Source organism: Rhamphochromis sp. 'chilingali', assembly GCF_963969265.1.
Source record: "Rhamphochromis sp. 'chilingali' genome assembly, chromosome: 20".
NCBI lineage: Eukaryota > Metazoa > Chordata > Actinopteri > Cichliformes > Cichlidae > Rhamphochromis > Rhamphochromis sp. 'chilingali'.
In genome coordinates this window covers 19,885,434-19,903,523 of record NC_137947.1, presented here as the reverse complement: position 1 = coordinate 19,903,523, position 18,090 = coordinate 19,885,434, and the positions used below count along the sequence as shown (strand labels likewise).

Below are 18,090 nucleotides of genomic sequence, written 5' to 3'. Positions count from 1 at the left end.
TATGGCATTATACAAGCAGAGTGTTTTGGCTGTTTCTGTAGATCTAAGAAATACACCTGTTATTGGTTATGAAAAAGAGTTAGCTGTGGTGCAGGTTTAATTTATAATTGTTGCATGAACTGTTAAAGAATTAAAGACAGCTTTACACCGATAGTGCAGGCATTTTTTTTTTTTACTTAAGTAAAAGTATAGCTGGTGTCAGAAATACTCAAGTAAAAGTTTGATAATGTATGGGCTCGGAAATGTGCTCAAAGTAAGAAAGTCAAAGTAGTAACCTAGCTGAATATTGCCCTGTAATAAAATAATGTTAGTAGGTGAGAGTACAAACTTAGTCTGGTGGTGAACAGGCACAAGAGGGTCAGCGGCACATTTGGCAGCCAGAGCCAGGGTTAGAGTTCAGAGACCCTGAGCCTGGTGGTTGGGCTAGCAACATGGTCTGGTGAAAGAGTCTAACATCCATGCATTACATGGTGTTGCGGCTGATAAAAAACAAAACAAACAAACAAACAAAAAGCCTATAAACTGACCCCTTGTTTAGAGGTGATTGTCAGTTTGCTGGGTTTTTTAGAGACGCTGAGAGTGAGAGAGATCATGTTCTACATTACTTTAAAAGTGATTTTCAGAGCTGTTGATGTATGAAACACTGTCCATAGAAACATGGATCAACTCTGTTTATGGCATTGAGTGTTAAATTGTGACAGTTTCAATAAAGTCTGCAAAATTCTTGCATTTATACTGGGGAGCTAGGAAAAGTTAGACCTTGGTTGTACTATTAAAAATCAGTTTCATAAAAAACCAATTAAACCGATATGAAGAAGAATGTGTTTGTAAAACTAGCGGTAAAGTATGGGAACTATAAGACAGACTGTTTCTGCTATCAAAACAGTTTGTGTTGTTAATCCTGAATGATTCTTGGTCACAACATTTTACTCCACACACATTTGGAAAATCGCATAGTTTGACAATAAATATCCCAGTAAAGACACTTCATTTCTTAAGAAATATGCAGAGGGAGTGATCTTTATCAAAAGTAGAAGTTATATCTTTAGCTAAACCGTTGTACACAAGAGCTTTAAAAATCTATAGTGTGTGAGGTTGTGTAAGTAAGGGTTGGCTTGCCCTTCTCGCCCACATGTGACAAACCATCTGTTGGATCATGGATTTGATGCCTCAGCATTGTGAAAGTGGGGAAACATACTGTCATGGTCCTGGGTCTTTTGACCCAGCGTTTTAAGTTTGAGTTTATTTTGTTCATTAGGTTATCTAAGTTCATTTGGTTATTAGACTCCTTGTGTTTTCTTCCCCTGTATTTAAGCTTCCCCTCACCCTTCGTGTTTCATGCTGCGTGTCTTATGTTATCAAGTTTGTATTATTATGCCTAAGTGTTTCTAGTTATTATTTTCCCCTCGTGTTTCCAACCATGTTAAATCTCCCCTGCTCTTCATGCGTTTCATGTCTGTGTCTTACGTTGTCAAGTTCGGGTTGTCATGTCTATGTCTCATTATGTTTCCTGTTTTATTGTGAAGAGGTCTGGTGTTCTGTGTTCATCATGTTCAGTTTTACTCTCCCACTGTGACGTCATTATGTTCATGTGTGCCAGCTGTTTCCTCATGTGTCTCCACTTCCCCTAATCACCTCCTGTGTATTTAAGTCCTCTGTTTTCAGTGTGTGATTGTCAGGTCGTCTGTTGTCCACGCCATGTTTCCTATGCCATGCTTCCAAGTTTCTTGTCTAGGTTTTTCTTATTGTTTGTTTAGATTTCCCAGTTTAGGTTTGTGTTAATTTTGCTTCAGTTTGCCTTGCCCTTTGTTTGTACCTTTTTTACCAGCCATATTAAACGGCTCGCTTTTTGTTAACATTCAAGTTTTGTTCCCTGTTCCTTGGAGTCTGCATTTTGGGTCCTTTTTCAATTCATACAGTCTGCCCTCGCCAGACTGTGACACATACTCCTGGTTGAGCATACGATTTCTGCTTACAACTTAGAATCTCAGTTCTAAATGAAATTAAAAATGTTTTTGTAAGTATGGCTAATGTATACTTTGACTTCTAAGGCATTCACACACACGCACGCACGCACGCACGCACACAAACAACATAAATACAGAGAAGAAGAGGGTGTAGTTTATTACGCATCATAAAAGATATCACTAATCTTTCAACTGTATCTTTCTGTTCTGAGTTTAGAGTCCTTGTTTGTTTACTGAGTCGTACTTTGGGAGTCATACTGTTGTGATACTGGGAGAAAGGGGTAAGGTGTGAGAGGCAAAACCATCACACACAAAACTTCAAAAATCTAAAGAGTGTGTGGGACTGCTAGCTGTGTCGTTCAGCAATAAACTTATCTACAGTGTGTTAGTAAAGAGTGACTTGTACTTCTGTCCCATTAAACAATGGTTTAAGAAATTTCACTGCAAACTATAAAAGGAATCTGGGTTTAAATAGAACATAGCAGATGTTGTCTAATGTACTACACACTTTGTTTATGAATTTGGTAAACTGTTGCCTTTGTACCTGTGCTTCTTGGTGGTATTGATTGAGTCTAGCTTCAATCAAACATAATTTATCAGCTATTGAAGCTATATGACTCTGTTCAGCAGGCTGAGCGTCTGGAAGCTTCATGTAAGCATCATACGCCGGTGATATTTGAGAGTCTGTTATGCCGCCTTCTTCGAAATCTATGTGTGAATCAATGCTATTTCTGTCACATTCTGGGGTGGTGGGTATATGAACTAGATCAAAATCTGATATACTGTACTCAAAAACATCAGAGAAATCGCGAGGTAGCCACTCACTCGGGGGTGTTGCAGGTTCGCTGATGAAGATCTGTTCTGACTCTCCACTGTTGCACAAAGCTCCAGGTTTTTGTTGTTCTGGGAGGTCGATACTGCTTAAACATTCCAAAAACGTCTGGAATCGTACGGTGTCCTGATCATTATGAGGAGGGGTGCTGTTCTGCAGTCTGTGAAGATAGACATGTGTTAAAACATTTTATACGTACCCATTTCAAACTGAATAAGCGTGTCTCCCTCTCTATCTCTTTTTATCTAATTTATATATGCCTATGCTTACCTTGTAGTGTGCGTTATTCGGGATGGTCCTGCTTCTCCACACACCCGGTTCTCTGGCGTGGCTCTGTAGGTGTAAAACGGTCAGTTTAGAACATTTGTAATTGTTTAAACCTCTTTTTAATTTTTTTTTCTTTTGAAAAAATAATACACAACTATACATCCCGTTGTATACACACCTGATGTAAGGTTGGGCTCTGTGGTCGCGGTGTCTGAATGTTTTCCTGCTCAGTTTGTTAACCCTGGAACAAACAAAAACGTTATTACATAATTTAAAACAATCGCTAGTTTAAAACATACATACGTTTTAAAATCCAGTAATGCTGTACACACCTTGTGCCTGTTAGAGAACTAGTTCCAGCTGTAAAAGCGCCCGTTTCTAAAGAAAAGGGCCCTGGGCCGTTCTCCCGAACGCCTAAAAATTAAGCTTTTGTTTTAGGGAAAAAAAATAGTTTGAATATCCTATAATATGTTAACATAACACTTTTTAAAAATCCAATAATAGGTTTTGTTTTACTTACCGTTTACGATGGCCATGTTATAAAGAACGATGTTAGTGTTGATGATCGCAAAGAAAATGGTGTGCTCTGCAGCGAATCTTGAGGCGTAAATGGCTCAGGGTTTCGGGGTCTGAGCCTGTTTTTTATATAGGGTGGTGTTTCCAAAAAGAAAAGGTATGTCTCCAATCAATTTAAATGAGACCCTTCAGGGCTTTTGTCTTCTCAAGGAATTACAAAGGAGCCGATACTTCAGACAATAGGCGGGGTCGCCACCCGACTGGTACACCTGCCCCATTTACCTTGTCGAGGAATTACAAAAAGAGCCAATACCGGCCACTTTAAACAATAGGCTGGGCCCTTGTTCGCATGGTACTCTCAACTAGTGATACCCACGGTGGGCTTTTACAATCCTGAACAAATTCAAACAATTAGCCAGCTGTTGAAAAGTTGGAGCGGGTCTGGGCGACTGGTTTTAGAAGTATCACTGTAGCGTTTATTTTCTAAAGGGCTGAATGTTATTTGTGACTATCTGTTGTGTTAAAAACTACTCTGAAACCATGAAACCCCTTACAGAAGAAATGGCCCGTTTGATCCGTTTTTAAATAAATAAAATGCTTGCATCGGTGCAAGGTGTGACACCGGAATCACAAAATGAGTGTATTTAAAAGAAGATTAGTTTGAAAAGAGCGATACTGGTTGCTTATAGCATTTATTTTCTAAAGGACTGAATGCTATTTGTGACATTTACTGTGTTAAAAACTAGCTGGCTGGCTTTGTCAACAAAATGAGTGTATTTAAAGACGATTAGTTTGAAAAGAGCTATACTGGCTGCTTTGGGTGAAAAGACGACATTGTGTGCAGCGTTTTAGAAGTATCACTGTAGCGTTTGCTGAATGTTATTTGCGACTATCTGTTGTGTTAAAAACTACTCTGAAACCATGAAACCCCTTACAGAAGAAATGGCCCGTTTGATCCGTTTTTAAATAAATAAAATGCTTGCATCGGTGCAAGGTGTGACACCGGAATCACAAAATGAGTGTATTTAAAAGAAGATTAGTTTGAAAAGAGCGATACTGGTTGCTTTGGGGGAAAAGACGACATTGTGTGCAGCGTTTTAGAAGTATCACTGTAGCGTTTGCTGAATGTTATTTGCGACTATCTGTTGTGTTAAAAACTACTCTGAAACCATGAAACCCCTTACAGAAGAAATGGCCCGTTTGATCCGTTTTTAATTAAATAAAATGCTTGCATCGGTGCAAGGTGTTGACACCGGAATCACAAAATGAGTGTATTTAAAAGACGATTAGTTTGAAAAGAGCGATACTGGCTGCTTATAGCATTTATTTTCTAAAGGACTGAATGCTATTTGTAACATTTACTGTGTTAAAAACTAGCTGGCTGGCTTTGTCTCACTCTTAGTTCAACATTCCGAAATCCCGATTTTTAAATAAAATGATCGCATCAACCCTGGAAAGAAACCCCAGTAGATGTGTAAAAACTAGTTAAATTAAAACTAGGGGTTTGATTAAATGAAACGCTTGTGAACATGCTGACATCACCCATTCAGAAGAAATTCCCATTTGTGCCATTTATAAAATAAAATGCATGCCTCACTGCAAGCTGAGACATTGTCAGATTTAGAAAATTAGTGTGATTAAAACACTATTACCAACACTTTTGACTAGAGCACACCCTCTTTGTTAAGGCGCACTGTGAACCAAAACAGCTTCCACTCCGCCAAGAATGAAACAAGAAACAAAGAATTGCTTTTAAGAACACATGCATAACTGAATGTTGCGATACACCTAAGTGATAAAAATAGTTTAATTAAAAACCCTATGGTTTGATTAAATTAAAACCCCGTTAAAAACACAAACTCATATAACCCCTCTGATCCCCTGTGGTATTTCCACACCTGAACGCGCATGCGCACACACACGAAACTGGTCAAACCGGTTGTCAAATTGGTTTGGTTGGCCGCCATCTTGGACAGGTGCCATCGTATTACTACTGACAGGGAAATGTGATTGGCTATTTGCTCTTCAGTGCAATAAAAAGGGAAGTGACAAAGGGAGTGAAAAAAGGCTCAGTGCAAGTTTTAACAGCTGTCTCTCAGCCTACTGTAGTGCTACACAGGCCAGCAGACATGGAGACTAATAGCAAAGAAACACTACAAGCAGACTTTGATGTATTTGATATTTCTGAAGAGTTTGGATTTCTACTTGAAGAGCCACTGGTAGGTTTCACCCTTATCTTTTCTCTTCTAATGATGCAATGTTCTCATCTGAGACACATTTTGTTTTGCCATATACTGGATAAATCAAGGAGGTTTGAAACTGAAGGATAATATAACATTGACTATGCTGTATATGTTGTTTATCCTCACACACATACCTTAGCAGCAGCCTTAATTTAAACGTTTGTCCAGCTAGATAACAGTCTCTCTGGCCTAATTATGCTTGTTTTCTAGAAATATAACGAAGGACTACTTATCTGTTGTGAGCCTGTCTCTTTAAGTCTTTAAGTCTGCTACAGCATTTAATAGAATTAATTGAATCTAAGTTGTATAAGTCAACTGATAGAAACTATTGATACATATTTCTCAAATTGGATAGCTGTAGTTCTTTGGGTTTGATTTCTAAATGTAGCAAAATGTAACAGCATTAATCTCTGACGCTCATAAAAAAAATATTAGTCTAATATTGTTTCTGTTTATGGTATAGCCTATAGTTTCCATCTCCCCGCCCTTTTGGACCCTGTTTTCTGCTTGGCAGGGCGTTGCCTTGTTTATTATGGCCTCTTTTAAATTGCTTGCTGTTGCTGATTGATGACTCCAGTCATTTGTTGACATGCAGGTCAGGCACCATGGAAAACATGAGCTGATGATGTTACTGATTACACTCTACATGAAAATCCACCACGCAAAAAACAATCAAAACCCAATGAGCAAGTCATTTTATTCCTATTATTTTCTAGACTCACCTCCCAGACCATTATCAGGTGTGGCTGGACCTCGCAAATAATCTCATACATCTGATAGAATCACGTAAACTACGGGATCTGGTTGATAAGGTCAGAATGAGCAAAGCCTTCCAAGTACAAAAATACTGACAGGCCATACATGTAAATGTGTACAGGTGTATTTTTGAGAGACCTGATGATGATCACCATTCCCAATAAAAATAAATAGATTTAAACAGAAAATCTAATCACAATTCAGATGCCGGTCTTGAGTCCAGATCTTTTGAGTGACCATCGGGAGCTTAGGCTCGCTCACCTAGCACTAGGATTCATCAGCATGGGATATGTATGGCAGGAAGGACAACATGCACCTGCTGAGGTAAGACACACAAATGACAGACAGTAAAATGTTTGCATTTCAATCAATAGTGCTCTAGCTGTTTGACCTACAAGTATAGTGCCCCATGCACACATAGAAGTATTTTTACTTTTTGTCCACTTGTCAACTGCATTTTTAGGTCACAGAAAATGGAGATTTTTTTAAAAAGTCCTTTAAGAGTGAACTTTCAGAAATTCAGCTTATGCATTTATATACGGACAAGGAAAAAGAAGACTTTGTAACACTTTATAACCAAACACTATTAAGCATCAGTAAGGTATTAGTTGATGCATAATTCATTCTTTATGAAACATTCAAAGGTGGATTTAGAGGAATTTTCTTAGCGTGGCATGAGGGTGTCATGGAAACCAAATGGGGTGGGACAATCAAAGCCATTTTTTTTTACACATATGCAGATGTTACATTCTGTAATATGAATGATATATGGTTAAAATATATCAAATGCAGTAAGTATACACATGTTTCACATTTCCTTTAGCCCACACAATTAAACATTTCAATTACATAAAAAATGTGAGTTTTGATTTTATGTACTATACAGCCTATACTAAATAAGTATGTAACGAAACAAGTATAAAATCCAGAAAGCTACACAAAATGGGGTGGTTCATTTACAAACACGTCTAACTTATGTTTCACACTCCTTTACTCATTGGAAATAAGAAAATAGTTCCATGCTTAAATTTACACAAAATGCCAGAAATCTGCATGGTCATGGACACATTTTTCATGATAAACCTATATATGTATTTTTTTTTTTTTTGCAATGACTCAGTGTGGGTGCAGCTTTTTGCTATGTCAGATTTATTCGGTCAGGTCATTTACAGGTGAAGCACATCTGTTAAACCGAGAGGGTTAATGACGCTTACCTTTGTTCCGTTGCCAGAGTGTATCAACCACCAATGTTGTCTGAAATGCCTTTGTTTGGTGTTGGAACAAAATGTGCTCTTGCATAATTATAGACATCGGTTGCTACTGACAACAACAAACACAGCCAGCCTGCAGTAGGTTTATTATTAAAATAAACAACACTGTTACATGCAAAACTAGGGTGACACTTGGAGTGGGACATACCACCCCATGCCACTGCTGAAAACATCCAACTCCTTTTAATTTTTTTTAATGCATTAGCTTATCTGGCTAAAGCTAGCTAGCTGACTACAGCTGACTACAAACTAAAGTGAAGATAAACTCGAGGAACAAACTAAAAATAAAGTAAAATATATATATAAAATAAAAAATGTTTTATTTTATATGCAGAAGTTTCAATATAAGTTAAAGTACTCTGTTGCTGTCTTAAACCCTCCTACAAACTCTGGTGCTGCTCACATTTCAGTTTTCTGCAAATATTTAGTGAGCAATATTTGCAGCTTCCATTAAATATTAGCATGTTGTATCATTTTGCTCTTTGTTTGTATCCTTTTCTGTTGTGAAGACAGATGAGATGTGTTTGATTCTTAAGGTCCTGGTGACCATGAGATTATTTTATAAATGCTTTGCAAGGTAGAGAGTGTCCTCATTTTAGATGAAATAACACACAATACTTAATTAACAACTATTAACTGCTTGAATTAACCATGAATTACTAAAGATTTAACGTTTATATCTATGTTTATAAATGGCATACGCAGGTGGATTAATGGTTCATAAATGACGAATAAACTATTAATGAATCCATTACTTGTGCTTAATAGTGTGTCGTTATTAGAAATTGACACAGTTTTATCTTGCTATTTCATAACACAAAAAATAAGCATTTGTTAACAAAACATAAACTAAAACTGATGGGAATGTCATCAATGTGGTAGATAGAGGCACATTTACATTTTGACTAATGGTGCTGCAGGGCTTAATTTGACCATGACTAAACCAAATTTATATTAAGCAGGAGGTGACATATTTCACAGCAAAAGTGAAACTTTTCACTAGCTAATGTTAAATAGAAAGTAGAAAGGGAAATCATCAGACAAATCAGCCTGGTCAAAACTGCTGGCGCGGCCAAAAGATAGTCACTACAATCCCTGAAATCTTAGTGAGCCTGCTGGATTGAAACTTCACTGTTATGGTTGTTTGATAGATACTCCCAAAGGCTCTGGCCCTGCCTTTTTGGCTGGTATCACGCAGACTTGGCCTTCCACCGATCCTGACATATGCAGATTCAGTTTTAGCCAACTGGAAGTTAAAGGATCCCACAGGGTAATCCTTTTTCTTATTTAATGCCAAAATATTAGGCAGTCTCGTTAAATGCAATAATAACCTCACAGTGAAATTCTAATAATTGCTACTTCTTTCTTTTACTTTCATTTCAGGGATATGAGAATTGGGTAAGTATCACTCTGGACTGTTATGTAATCTCATGTGTCATGTGGTTTTTACTCATTTGTTTGCTAAATATTATTTTTAAAAATAGGAACATGGACCTGATATTTTCCTTCCCTGGTGGTGACACTTGCAGGGGATTTTTTATTGTGTCACTGCTGGTTGAGATGGCGGCTTCACCCGGCATAATGGTTAGTATTACTTCTTTTGAAGTCTTTCTGAACATTAGCTTGGTGTTTTCAATTTCTCTATTCCCTGGTCCACAAACTGTGTGTGCTTTTGCCACTTGTAACTTGGTAATGCTGTTTAAACCTTTGACTTTAACCAGGGGGCGCTGGAGGTGATGCGCGCCATTAAAGTCTCTGACCTCACTGGGATAAAAAATGGCCTCATCAAAGTAACTCAGTCTTTAAAGAAGATGAAGGAAAAATTCAAATTTATGCACAGTAAGTTTGAATTAAGGCTTGCTCACATGAATTTAATCACTTTACATGCTGTGCTCTTTTATGAAGACAGAGAAATTCAAGGTAATTAGACAACTGAATCTGTGCTATTTCCAGATCACGTGGAGCCAGCTGCATTTCATGGAAAATTGAGAATTTTTGTCTCAGGGTGAGTTTAGCACTGCTACAGTGTTCTCCAAACTAAGGTTTTCAAGGTTTCAGTATTTCTCTCATGCAGATTTATCTCAGTAAAAGTTATCTTTTTATCTGTTTCTATTGGTGCACTTTATATTTTGTAGGATAACATCTGAAATCGTGTCATACATATTTAAATTCATGTACATCTATTAAAAGGAGGTTTGCAGTATAGGTTTTTTGTTTGAATTGTTTTAGATGGAGAGACAACCCAATGCTTCCAAGGGGGGTGATGTATGAAGGTGTGAGCGATGAGCCTATTTTGTTATCAGGTGGGAGTGCTGCCCAGAGTTCAGCTATTCAATGCTTTGATGCTTTGCTGTGCATACAGCATGAGGAAGAGACAGGTAAGCATGCATTGCCTTCAACCTTTGACCCCTTCAGATGGCTCTCGTGAATAAATCACATTTGTGCAGCCAGCTGATTGCTTTGAATGAGAATGTTTCCAGGATAGACAATTATTTTCATTCTTTCAAGGTCTCTTTTCTGTCCCTTTCACTGATTCTCTCAATCTAGGAGCGTTCCTGACACGCATGAGAGACTACATGCCTCCTGCCCACCGTCAGCTGATAGAAACGCTCTCCGTCTGTCCACCGCTGCGAGACTTCATCTTGTCCTGCTCCAACTCTGACCTCTGTCAGGCCTACAACTCTTGTGTCTCCGCACTGGTGGATTTACGAAACTATCACCTCAATACTGTGACCAAGTACGTCATTATTCCTGGTAACCACGCGCAATCTGTGGGCTGTCCATTCAGAGGTGTGGGTACTGCACTCAACACCACTGGGACTGGTGGATCCAACCTCATGGTCTTCCTTAAGAGTGTTCGTAACACCACTCAAAAGGCACTGATTTTAGAGAGACTATCATAGTCTAGAAACCTCAGTGTATTTCCTGGCACATATATACTGCTCCAAAAAAATTTAAGAAACATTTTTAACTCAGAGTATAGCATCAGGTGAATTAAATTTCTGGGATATTGATCTGGTCAGTTAAGTACCAGAGGGGGTTGTTAATGAGTTTCAGCTGCTTTTGTGTTAATGAAATTAACAGGTGCTTTAGAGGGGCAACAATTTGACAACCCTCAAAACAGTAATGGTTTTACAGGTGCAGGACACTAACATTTTCCCCTCCTCATCTTCTCTGAATGTTTTTTTCTGTAGTTTTGCATTTGGCTAGGGTAAGAGCCACCACGTTACTGTTAGTACAAAACTTCCAGGACAGCACATCAATGCGAGCCATTGCCAGACGATTTGCTGTCTCTCCCAGCACAGTCTCAATTGCATGGAGGAGATTCCAGGAGACATACAGTTACTCTAGGAGACTTGGACAGAGTTGTAGAAGGTGATATATATATGCCTGATATATGTCCTTTGTGCAAGGAACAGGATGAGCACTCCCATATCAAAATGACCTGCAGTAGGCCACTGGTGGGAATGGTGCTGCCCTGTGCTTTTCAGTAGGTTAGCCCTAAGATCATGTGACAGAGGTGAAAGGGCCTAGAGATGCAATACTGCCTGTAACATTGTTCAGCATGACCAGTTTAGTGGTGGATCATTTATGGTCTGGTGAGTCACATCCTTGCACACACAGACCTCCACAGGCTAGGCAACAGCATCATGACTGCCATTAGGTATTGGGATAAAATCCTTTACCCACTGGCAGACCCTCCACTGTGGGTTATGGCTTTCTCCTGGTGCATGGCGATGCCTGGCCTCAGGGCGTGAAAGTATGCAGGTAGTAGCCAAAAACACAAAGCAAAAATGAAAATCAGCACAAAGACACTTCAAAACGATCGCCATAGTGATTCTACTGTAGAAACCTGAACAGGTAGAAACGGAGGCTGCTGCCTGACTTCTTATCAGTTTGTTAACTGTTGAAATTCAGGGTCACTGCTGGCCTGGGGTTGGCATTCGCTCAGCTTTCACTCTGGGTTCTTGGCTAGCTTAGTGTTAGCATTCTGTCTGGCTAGTCTAATGTTAGCTTGCTATCTGTGCACGTGCTTGCAAACAGCCGATGTTGCAGCATAAAGTATCTGTCTCTGGGAATTGGTTCTTGTCGTGATTCCCATCCCTATTACCCAGTCCATATCAGTTTTCTCTGTATTATTGCCTTTACCGTACAAAAGAGGTAAAGATACTACAATAATACAGCACCTTGAGGCAACTGTTGTTGTGATTTGGCACTATATAAATAAAACTGATTTGAAGATCGGTTTAAATATCCAGGATTTTTGAACAGTGTAAAAATATGTATTATAACTAAAACTTTTTCATACGCAACACTCTAAATGTAGTTCTAAATCACAAAAAATATCACCATCATTCAAATCAGCCAGATCTTTTCATCCGTATTGAATTTTCCAAGCACTTACCCTGACATTAGTAAATCTTCGAGTAAACTTTTATTTTTTTAGATAAATGATTATTGGGTTTTCACTCTTTGATGGTGTCATGGATGATTTCTAGCACGAATACGTCACTACATTAACAAAGTATTCTGTTTGAAAACTGTACCTCTTTACTTTAATACTACTATCAACAATTTTTTAAATACATTTTCTCGTGGAGAATTGCATGACAAACTTGAGCTATGTTTACACCTATCACATACACACAAAAAGCTCCCTGAGTATTAACACACAGTTTTGGAAGTAAACCTGTTTCTAAGAAATGGGTTTCTCCATAGGTCACAGGACAAAAACAAACTAATGACATATAGTTAGGGAATCCAGCAACACACATTTTCAACTTTTCCTCCAATGACCTTCCGTGTCTGCCTGAAGACCTAGCTTGTTTTGGCTTCACAGGTGTCACAGTGTGGAGTGGTGAAAGTAAAAAAAATATGAACTTTTACCACAATGCTCTTGTAAGCTTACAGAGTAGTGCAAACTAGTGGAAATAATTATTTCCAATGACTGGTACCATTGTTACATCATGTTTGTGGCAACTAAAAGCTTTTAAAACTACTAATCAAAGCACACTTTATGTTTATATAATCCTTTACATAATCAAGTAAAACAGACTATGAAACAGAGAGGCACTAAGTGTGGTGATTGTTTTATTTTCAAGTGTAATTGTGCTTGTATGCATTTGAACCCTAATATTGTTTTGTTTGTTTCTTGTTGTTTTAGCTCAACTGAATAGTTGCTGAGGCCTTATGATGGTCAAACTCTCTTATACAGAATTGCAAGGTGGAGGGGGTAGTTGTTGAATAAGTGTGTTTCCTCCATTCTCTACTCCCTTTTTCATTAATGAAACCCTCAGTGTTGCTTTATATGGTCACTCTATCAAATTATATGGTCAAAAAGTTAGGTCTATAGAGTATAGAGACTGGTTGATGACTTCTCCCACCAGGGGCGATTTTAGCCCATTTTTTGAATCAAAGCACCCCCAAAGATTTCTTACTTTTTTGACAATATTTACTGTTTGTGTGACACACTACTAAAAATATAAAAAGCATTCAGTACTTGTTTGAGACATAACATTTTAACAACAAAAGTATAGATAAAGTAAACAGTAGCTTACTGTTGTTGCCACTGTCCTGTTTGAAATGGAATGAGAGAAGTTGGTTATTTTGTCATATGTGCATGTGCCAAGATTAAACCCAGGAACAACATTCAGGTAAAAGTGTAAGATCAAATGATCCGTCAATCAAGAATAATGTTGAATCAGTGTTTCAATATTTATATCTTTTATTAGATGTTCATGTGGTTTGGTTATTTGCCTTTTGGTTGAAAGTAAACTGAGAGAGGACTTTTTTTTTATTAGTGATCTTAATAGTATTTGTTTTTTCATATTAATGTAATTTTTTTCATCTAATTGAATACAATCTATTTGTGTATGATTGTCAGTCCAAAGAGGGAGAGAGGAAAGAGGGGAAAGTGAGGAGAAAGTACAAGGTCAGGAAGAACCAGGTAAAAAAACAGACAGGGAATATTGACAGGCAAAACAGAAACAGTTAAATTGCTTGATAGAGTTGATCACCAAAAAAGTGATAGACAGATTTGCCAACCTCAAGGTGAGGCGACATAGGTTAAAATAAAATAAAAAATCTGCAGAGCCATAGTAGTATCTGCAGTAAAGATCTTTTCATAGATTGTACCACAGGCAAAGTTGCCTCCATTTTTATAATTTTATTTATCAATATTTTGTACATTCGTACATTTCAAGGACTCTATTTTTGGAGTGTATTTTTATATATCTGTATTGTATTATACATACACATTAAAAGTGAGTCTCTGTCCAAAAAATGCACTCGGTTTACTTCTTACTCACTATGATCATCATTCATCCTTTTCCCCCAGTAATTAAGGTTAGGATTAGAGATGGACCGATCTGATATTATGTATCGGTATCGGGTCCGATACTGACCTAAATTACTGGATCGGATATCGGAGAAAAATAAAAAATGTAATCCGATCCATTAAATATCACGAAAGCACCTCACAAAACTTGCAACACGCCGTAACTCACCTCAGAACGTTAGCACGTCGGAGCAGTATGCATCACGTGATAGAGCGGCTGTGGCATGCGGGACCTGTCGGTGGTCTGGATAGCATGTGGAGCTTCGCTAGCAACCCGGCATTTCATCTCCAACAAAGTTATCCCCGAGAGAAGTAAAGCAAGTGTGTAAGTCCATCTCTGAATGTTTGTAAAGCATGCCTGCGTTAAGCTTAACAAGCGATATATGGAGCGACTGCCTCTTCTTGCTGCTACTTCAATCATGAAACTGCTTAATGATCAGCTGATCGGCTTTTCTGTCGTGAGTCCGTGTCTCTTGTTTGTTTTTGGCCCACTTTGCACCAGAAAGAGGAAACCAGCGGCTGAACAACAGCAGCACGTTTAAGCTTGATCAGCTGTTGTTAGAATGTATTTAATATTACTTTCTACTCGAGGATCTTTTTCTACGTACAGTGGGGCAAAAAAGTATTTAGTCAGCCACCGATTGTGCAAGTTCCCCCACCTAAAATGATGACACAGGTCAGTAATTTGCACCAGAGGTACACTTCAACTGTGAGAGACAGAATGTGAAAAAAAATCCATGAATCCACATGGTAGGATTTGTAAAGAATTTATTCGTAAATCAGGGTGGAAAATAAGTATTTGGTCAATAACAAAAATACAACTCAATACTTTGTAACATAACCTTTGTTGGCAATAACAGAGGTCAAACGTTTACTATAGGTCTTTACCAGGTTTGCACACACAGTAGCTGGTATTTTGGCCCATTCCTCCATGCAGATCTTCTCGAGAGCAGTGATGTTTTGGGGCTGTCGCCGAGCAACACGGACTTTCAACTCCCGCCACAGATTTTCTATGGGGTTGAGGTCTGGAGACTGGCTAGGCCACTCCAGGACTTTCAAATGCTTCTTACGGAGCCACTCCTTTGTTGCCCGGGCGGTGTATTTTGGATCATTGTCATGTTGGAAGACCCAGCCTCGTTTCATCTTCAAAGTTCTCACTGATGGAAGGAGGTTTTGGCTCAAAATCTCACGATACGTGGCCCCATTCATTCTGTCCTTAACACGGATCAGTCGTCCTGTCCCCTTGGCAGAAAAACAGCCCCATAGCATGATGTTTCCACCCCCATGCTTCACAGTAGGTATGGTGTTCTTGGGATGCAACTCAGTATTCTTCTTCCTCCAAACACGACGAGTTGAGTTTATACCAAAAAGTTCTACTTTGGTTTCATCTGACCACATGACATTCTCCCAATCCTCTGCTGTATCATCCATGTGCTCTCTGGCAAACTTCAGACGGGCCTGGACATGCACTGGCTTCAGCAGCGGAACACGTCTGGCACTGCGGGATTTGATTCCCTGCCGTTGTAGTGTGTTACTGATGGTGACCTTTGTTACTTTGGTCCCAGCTCTCTGCAGGTCATTCACCAGGTCTCCCCGTGTGGTTCTGGGATCTTTGCTCACCGTTCTCATGATCATTTTGACCCCACGGGATGAGATCTTGCGTGGAGCCCCAGATCGAGGGAGATTATCAGTGGTCTTGTATGTCTTCCATTTTCTGATGATTGCTCCCACAGTTGATTTTTTCACACCAAGCTGCTTGCCTAGTGCAGGTCTACAATACTTTTCCTGGTGTCCTTCGAAAGCTCTTTGGTCTTGGCCATGGCGGAGTTTGGAGTCTGACTGTTTGAGGCTGTGGACAGGTGTCTTTTATACAGATGATGAGTTCAAACAGGTGCCATTCATACAGGTAACGAGTGGGGGACAGAAAAGCTTCTTACAGAAGACGTTACAGGTCTGTGAGAGCCAGAGATTTTCCTTGCTTGAGGTGACCAAATACTTATTTTCCACCCTAATTTACGAATACATTCTTTACAAATCCTACCATGTGAATTCATGGATTTTTTTTTCACATTCTGTCTCTCACAGTTGAAGTGTACCTCTGGTGCAAATTGCTGACCTCTGTCATCATTTTAAGTGGGGGAACTTGCACAATCGGTGGCTGACTAAATACTTTTTTGCCCCACTGTAGCTGACGCTGGTAACTGTGCAGGGGCGGATCTAGCAAAGTTTAGCCAGGGGGGCCGATAGGGCATTAACAGGGAAAAGGGGGCACAAAGACATACTTTTCTTTCTTATTCTCATTTAAAATGTCTAGCTTTTAATAAATAATTATCTGACACCCAAAGTTTTAATTTGATGTAAAATGAATAGAAGTCAATTACTGTATATAGTAACTATTAAGTCTAACATACCCTAGTAAGCTATAGTACTTTTTCCTTTGGGAAGGCACCATCTGTGAATTCTGCAATTTTGTTGAAGAAAGATGTTGAATCTATTTAATATTTCTTGAAAAATAATTTATTTCTGTGCATTTTTTTTCACACTGCATCAAATTAAGGTTGATTACGTCGATTAAGCATCATGAGGTGGAGGGTGAGGGGTGGTTCCCTATTTTTTATTTATTTATTTTTGTTGTTGCTGGGAGTTGGAACCCTATTAGTTAGGTTGCTTAATATTTACGCTAAGTACTCTTTAAAATACCAGAATAGGGAGGATGGTGTAGGTTTAAGTTTATTAGATTGATCAGTATTGCTGAACTATGAAATATTTTTTTTTGCATACAGGTATAACAGAATAGCTTTAGTGTAGTTGTTGTTTTAAACTTGAGTATGAACTTATACAAAATGCAGCAAGATATTTAAAAAACAGTTTTGTTGATTAAAAAACACTATATCGGATTCATATCGGTATCGGCAGATATCCAAATTTATGATATCGGTATCGGTATCGGACATAAAAAAGTGGTATCGTGTTAGGATATGTATATTTTTTTTTATTTCAATCCATTCTTCGTTTGCAGCATTTAAATAACCTTTATCTGATTTGATGGTTTTGTTACTGACTTTTAAAATAGTGTTTTGCTTTTCTTTCCCAAATATGGGGATTAAATTGTGTTAAAATGTACAAAACAGTGATGTCATGTTTTGTGACGAGGACCCAGGCACAGAAAGACTTGGTGAATTTAAGAATCTTATGATTTAATAAATAAATTTGCAGACTTACTCAGAGATGGTAAAATTATGACTGATAACGGAGACGAAGACAACAGACGATGAGGACAGGGAGGAACAGGGGTTTAAATGCACCAAGGAGACAGTCAGAGGGAACTCGGGACAACTGGAGACATTTAAGGATGCAGGGACTGACAGACACAGGGAAGATGTCTCATCGTGACGAGTAAAGTTTATCTTGCCTGGCTGGGCAGCTCTTTGGGTGTTCAGCACCCCCAAAGCTCTGATCCTAGAATCGCCCCTGTCTCCCACTTCAACCACTGGTCAGCTGGTTTGTTTGTAGTTGCGGGAGGGTCCTGGCAGTGGCTTGGTAAAATTGTTTGCAATGAGATATTCCATGCAGCACTGAAAATGATTGAAAACCTGCAATTCCTTGGGTTACTAAAAATTACTGTGTTTGCCTGTTATTTGCATGGAAGACATTGACCTTTCAGCAAAGACTTGGAAGCTACTTGCTAAACAGTAGTGAAACAGTGAACCCAAACCAGAAGAGACCTTTACCTTCAAAGTGAAGTTTGAGTCTTTTGAAACATGTTGGTTTTAGCAGAAAATCGCAACTTGTACTTAGAGGGTGAAAATCCTCTGTATCTGGTTTGCATCACAGTTTTTCAGGTTTCACTGCCATTTGGTGGGTAGTCAGCAAGTGTTTACAGACAAGTCGACCTCTTGGA

At 38.7% G+C, this 18,090-nt stretch overlaps 2 protein-coding genes across 3 annotated transcripts; one reads left to right on the top strand and one right to left on the bottom strand.

The window, feature by feature from the left end:
* Positions 1 to 2,126: 2,126 nt before the first annotated feature.
* Positions 2,127 to 3,603, bottom strand: LOC308388790 (uncharacterized protein; the record flags this gene model as incomplete). The annotated part of the gene is made up of 4 exons (XM_080869718.1): positions 2,127 to 2,959; positions 3,070 to 3,132; positions 3,245 to 3,307; positions 3,587 to 3,603. Coding segments are annotated over 4 exons (687 nt in total), but the record flags the coding sequence as incomplete, so codon positions are not given.
* Positions 3,604 to 5,677: 2,074 nt separating this feature from the next.
* LOC308388180 (indoleamine 2,3-dioxygenase 2-like) lies at positions 5,678 to 14,829 on the top strand. Of its 2 annotated transcripts, XM_080868732.1 has the most exons (10): positions 5,678 to 5,801; positions 6,542 to 6,637; positions 6,786 to 6,905; positions 9,004 to 9,122; positions 9,236 to 9,250; positions 9,337 to 9,436; positions 9,574 to 9,691; positions 9,806 to 9,857; positions 10,082 to 10,230; positions 10,400 to 14,829. In XM_080868732.1, exons 1-10 carry the CDS (start codon positions 5,712 to 5,714, stop codon positions 10,753 to 10,755), a joined length of 1,215 nt encoding a protein of 404 aa, XP_080724858.1. In that variant the 5' UTR covers positions 5,678 to 5,711; the 3' UTR covers positions 10,756 to 14,829. The 2 variants fall into 2 exon arrangements, with proteins under 2 accessions (XP_080724858.1, XP_080724859.1); XM_080868733.1 differs by lacking the exon at positions 6,542 to 6,637.
* The last annotated feature ends 3,261 nt before the right edge of the window (positions 14,830 to 18,090 follow it).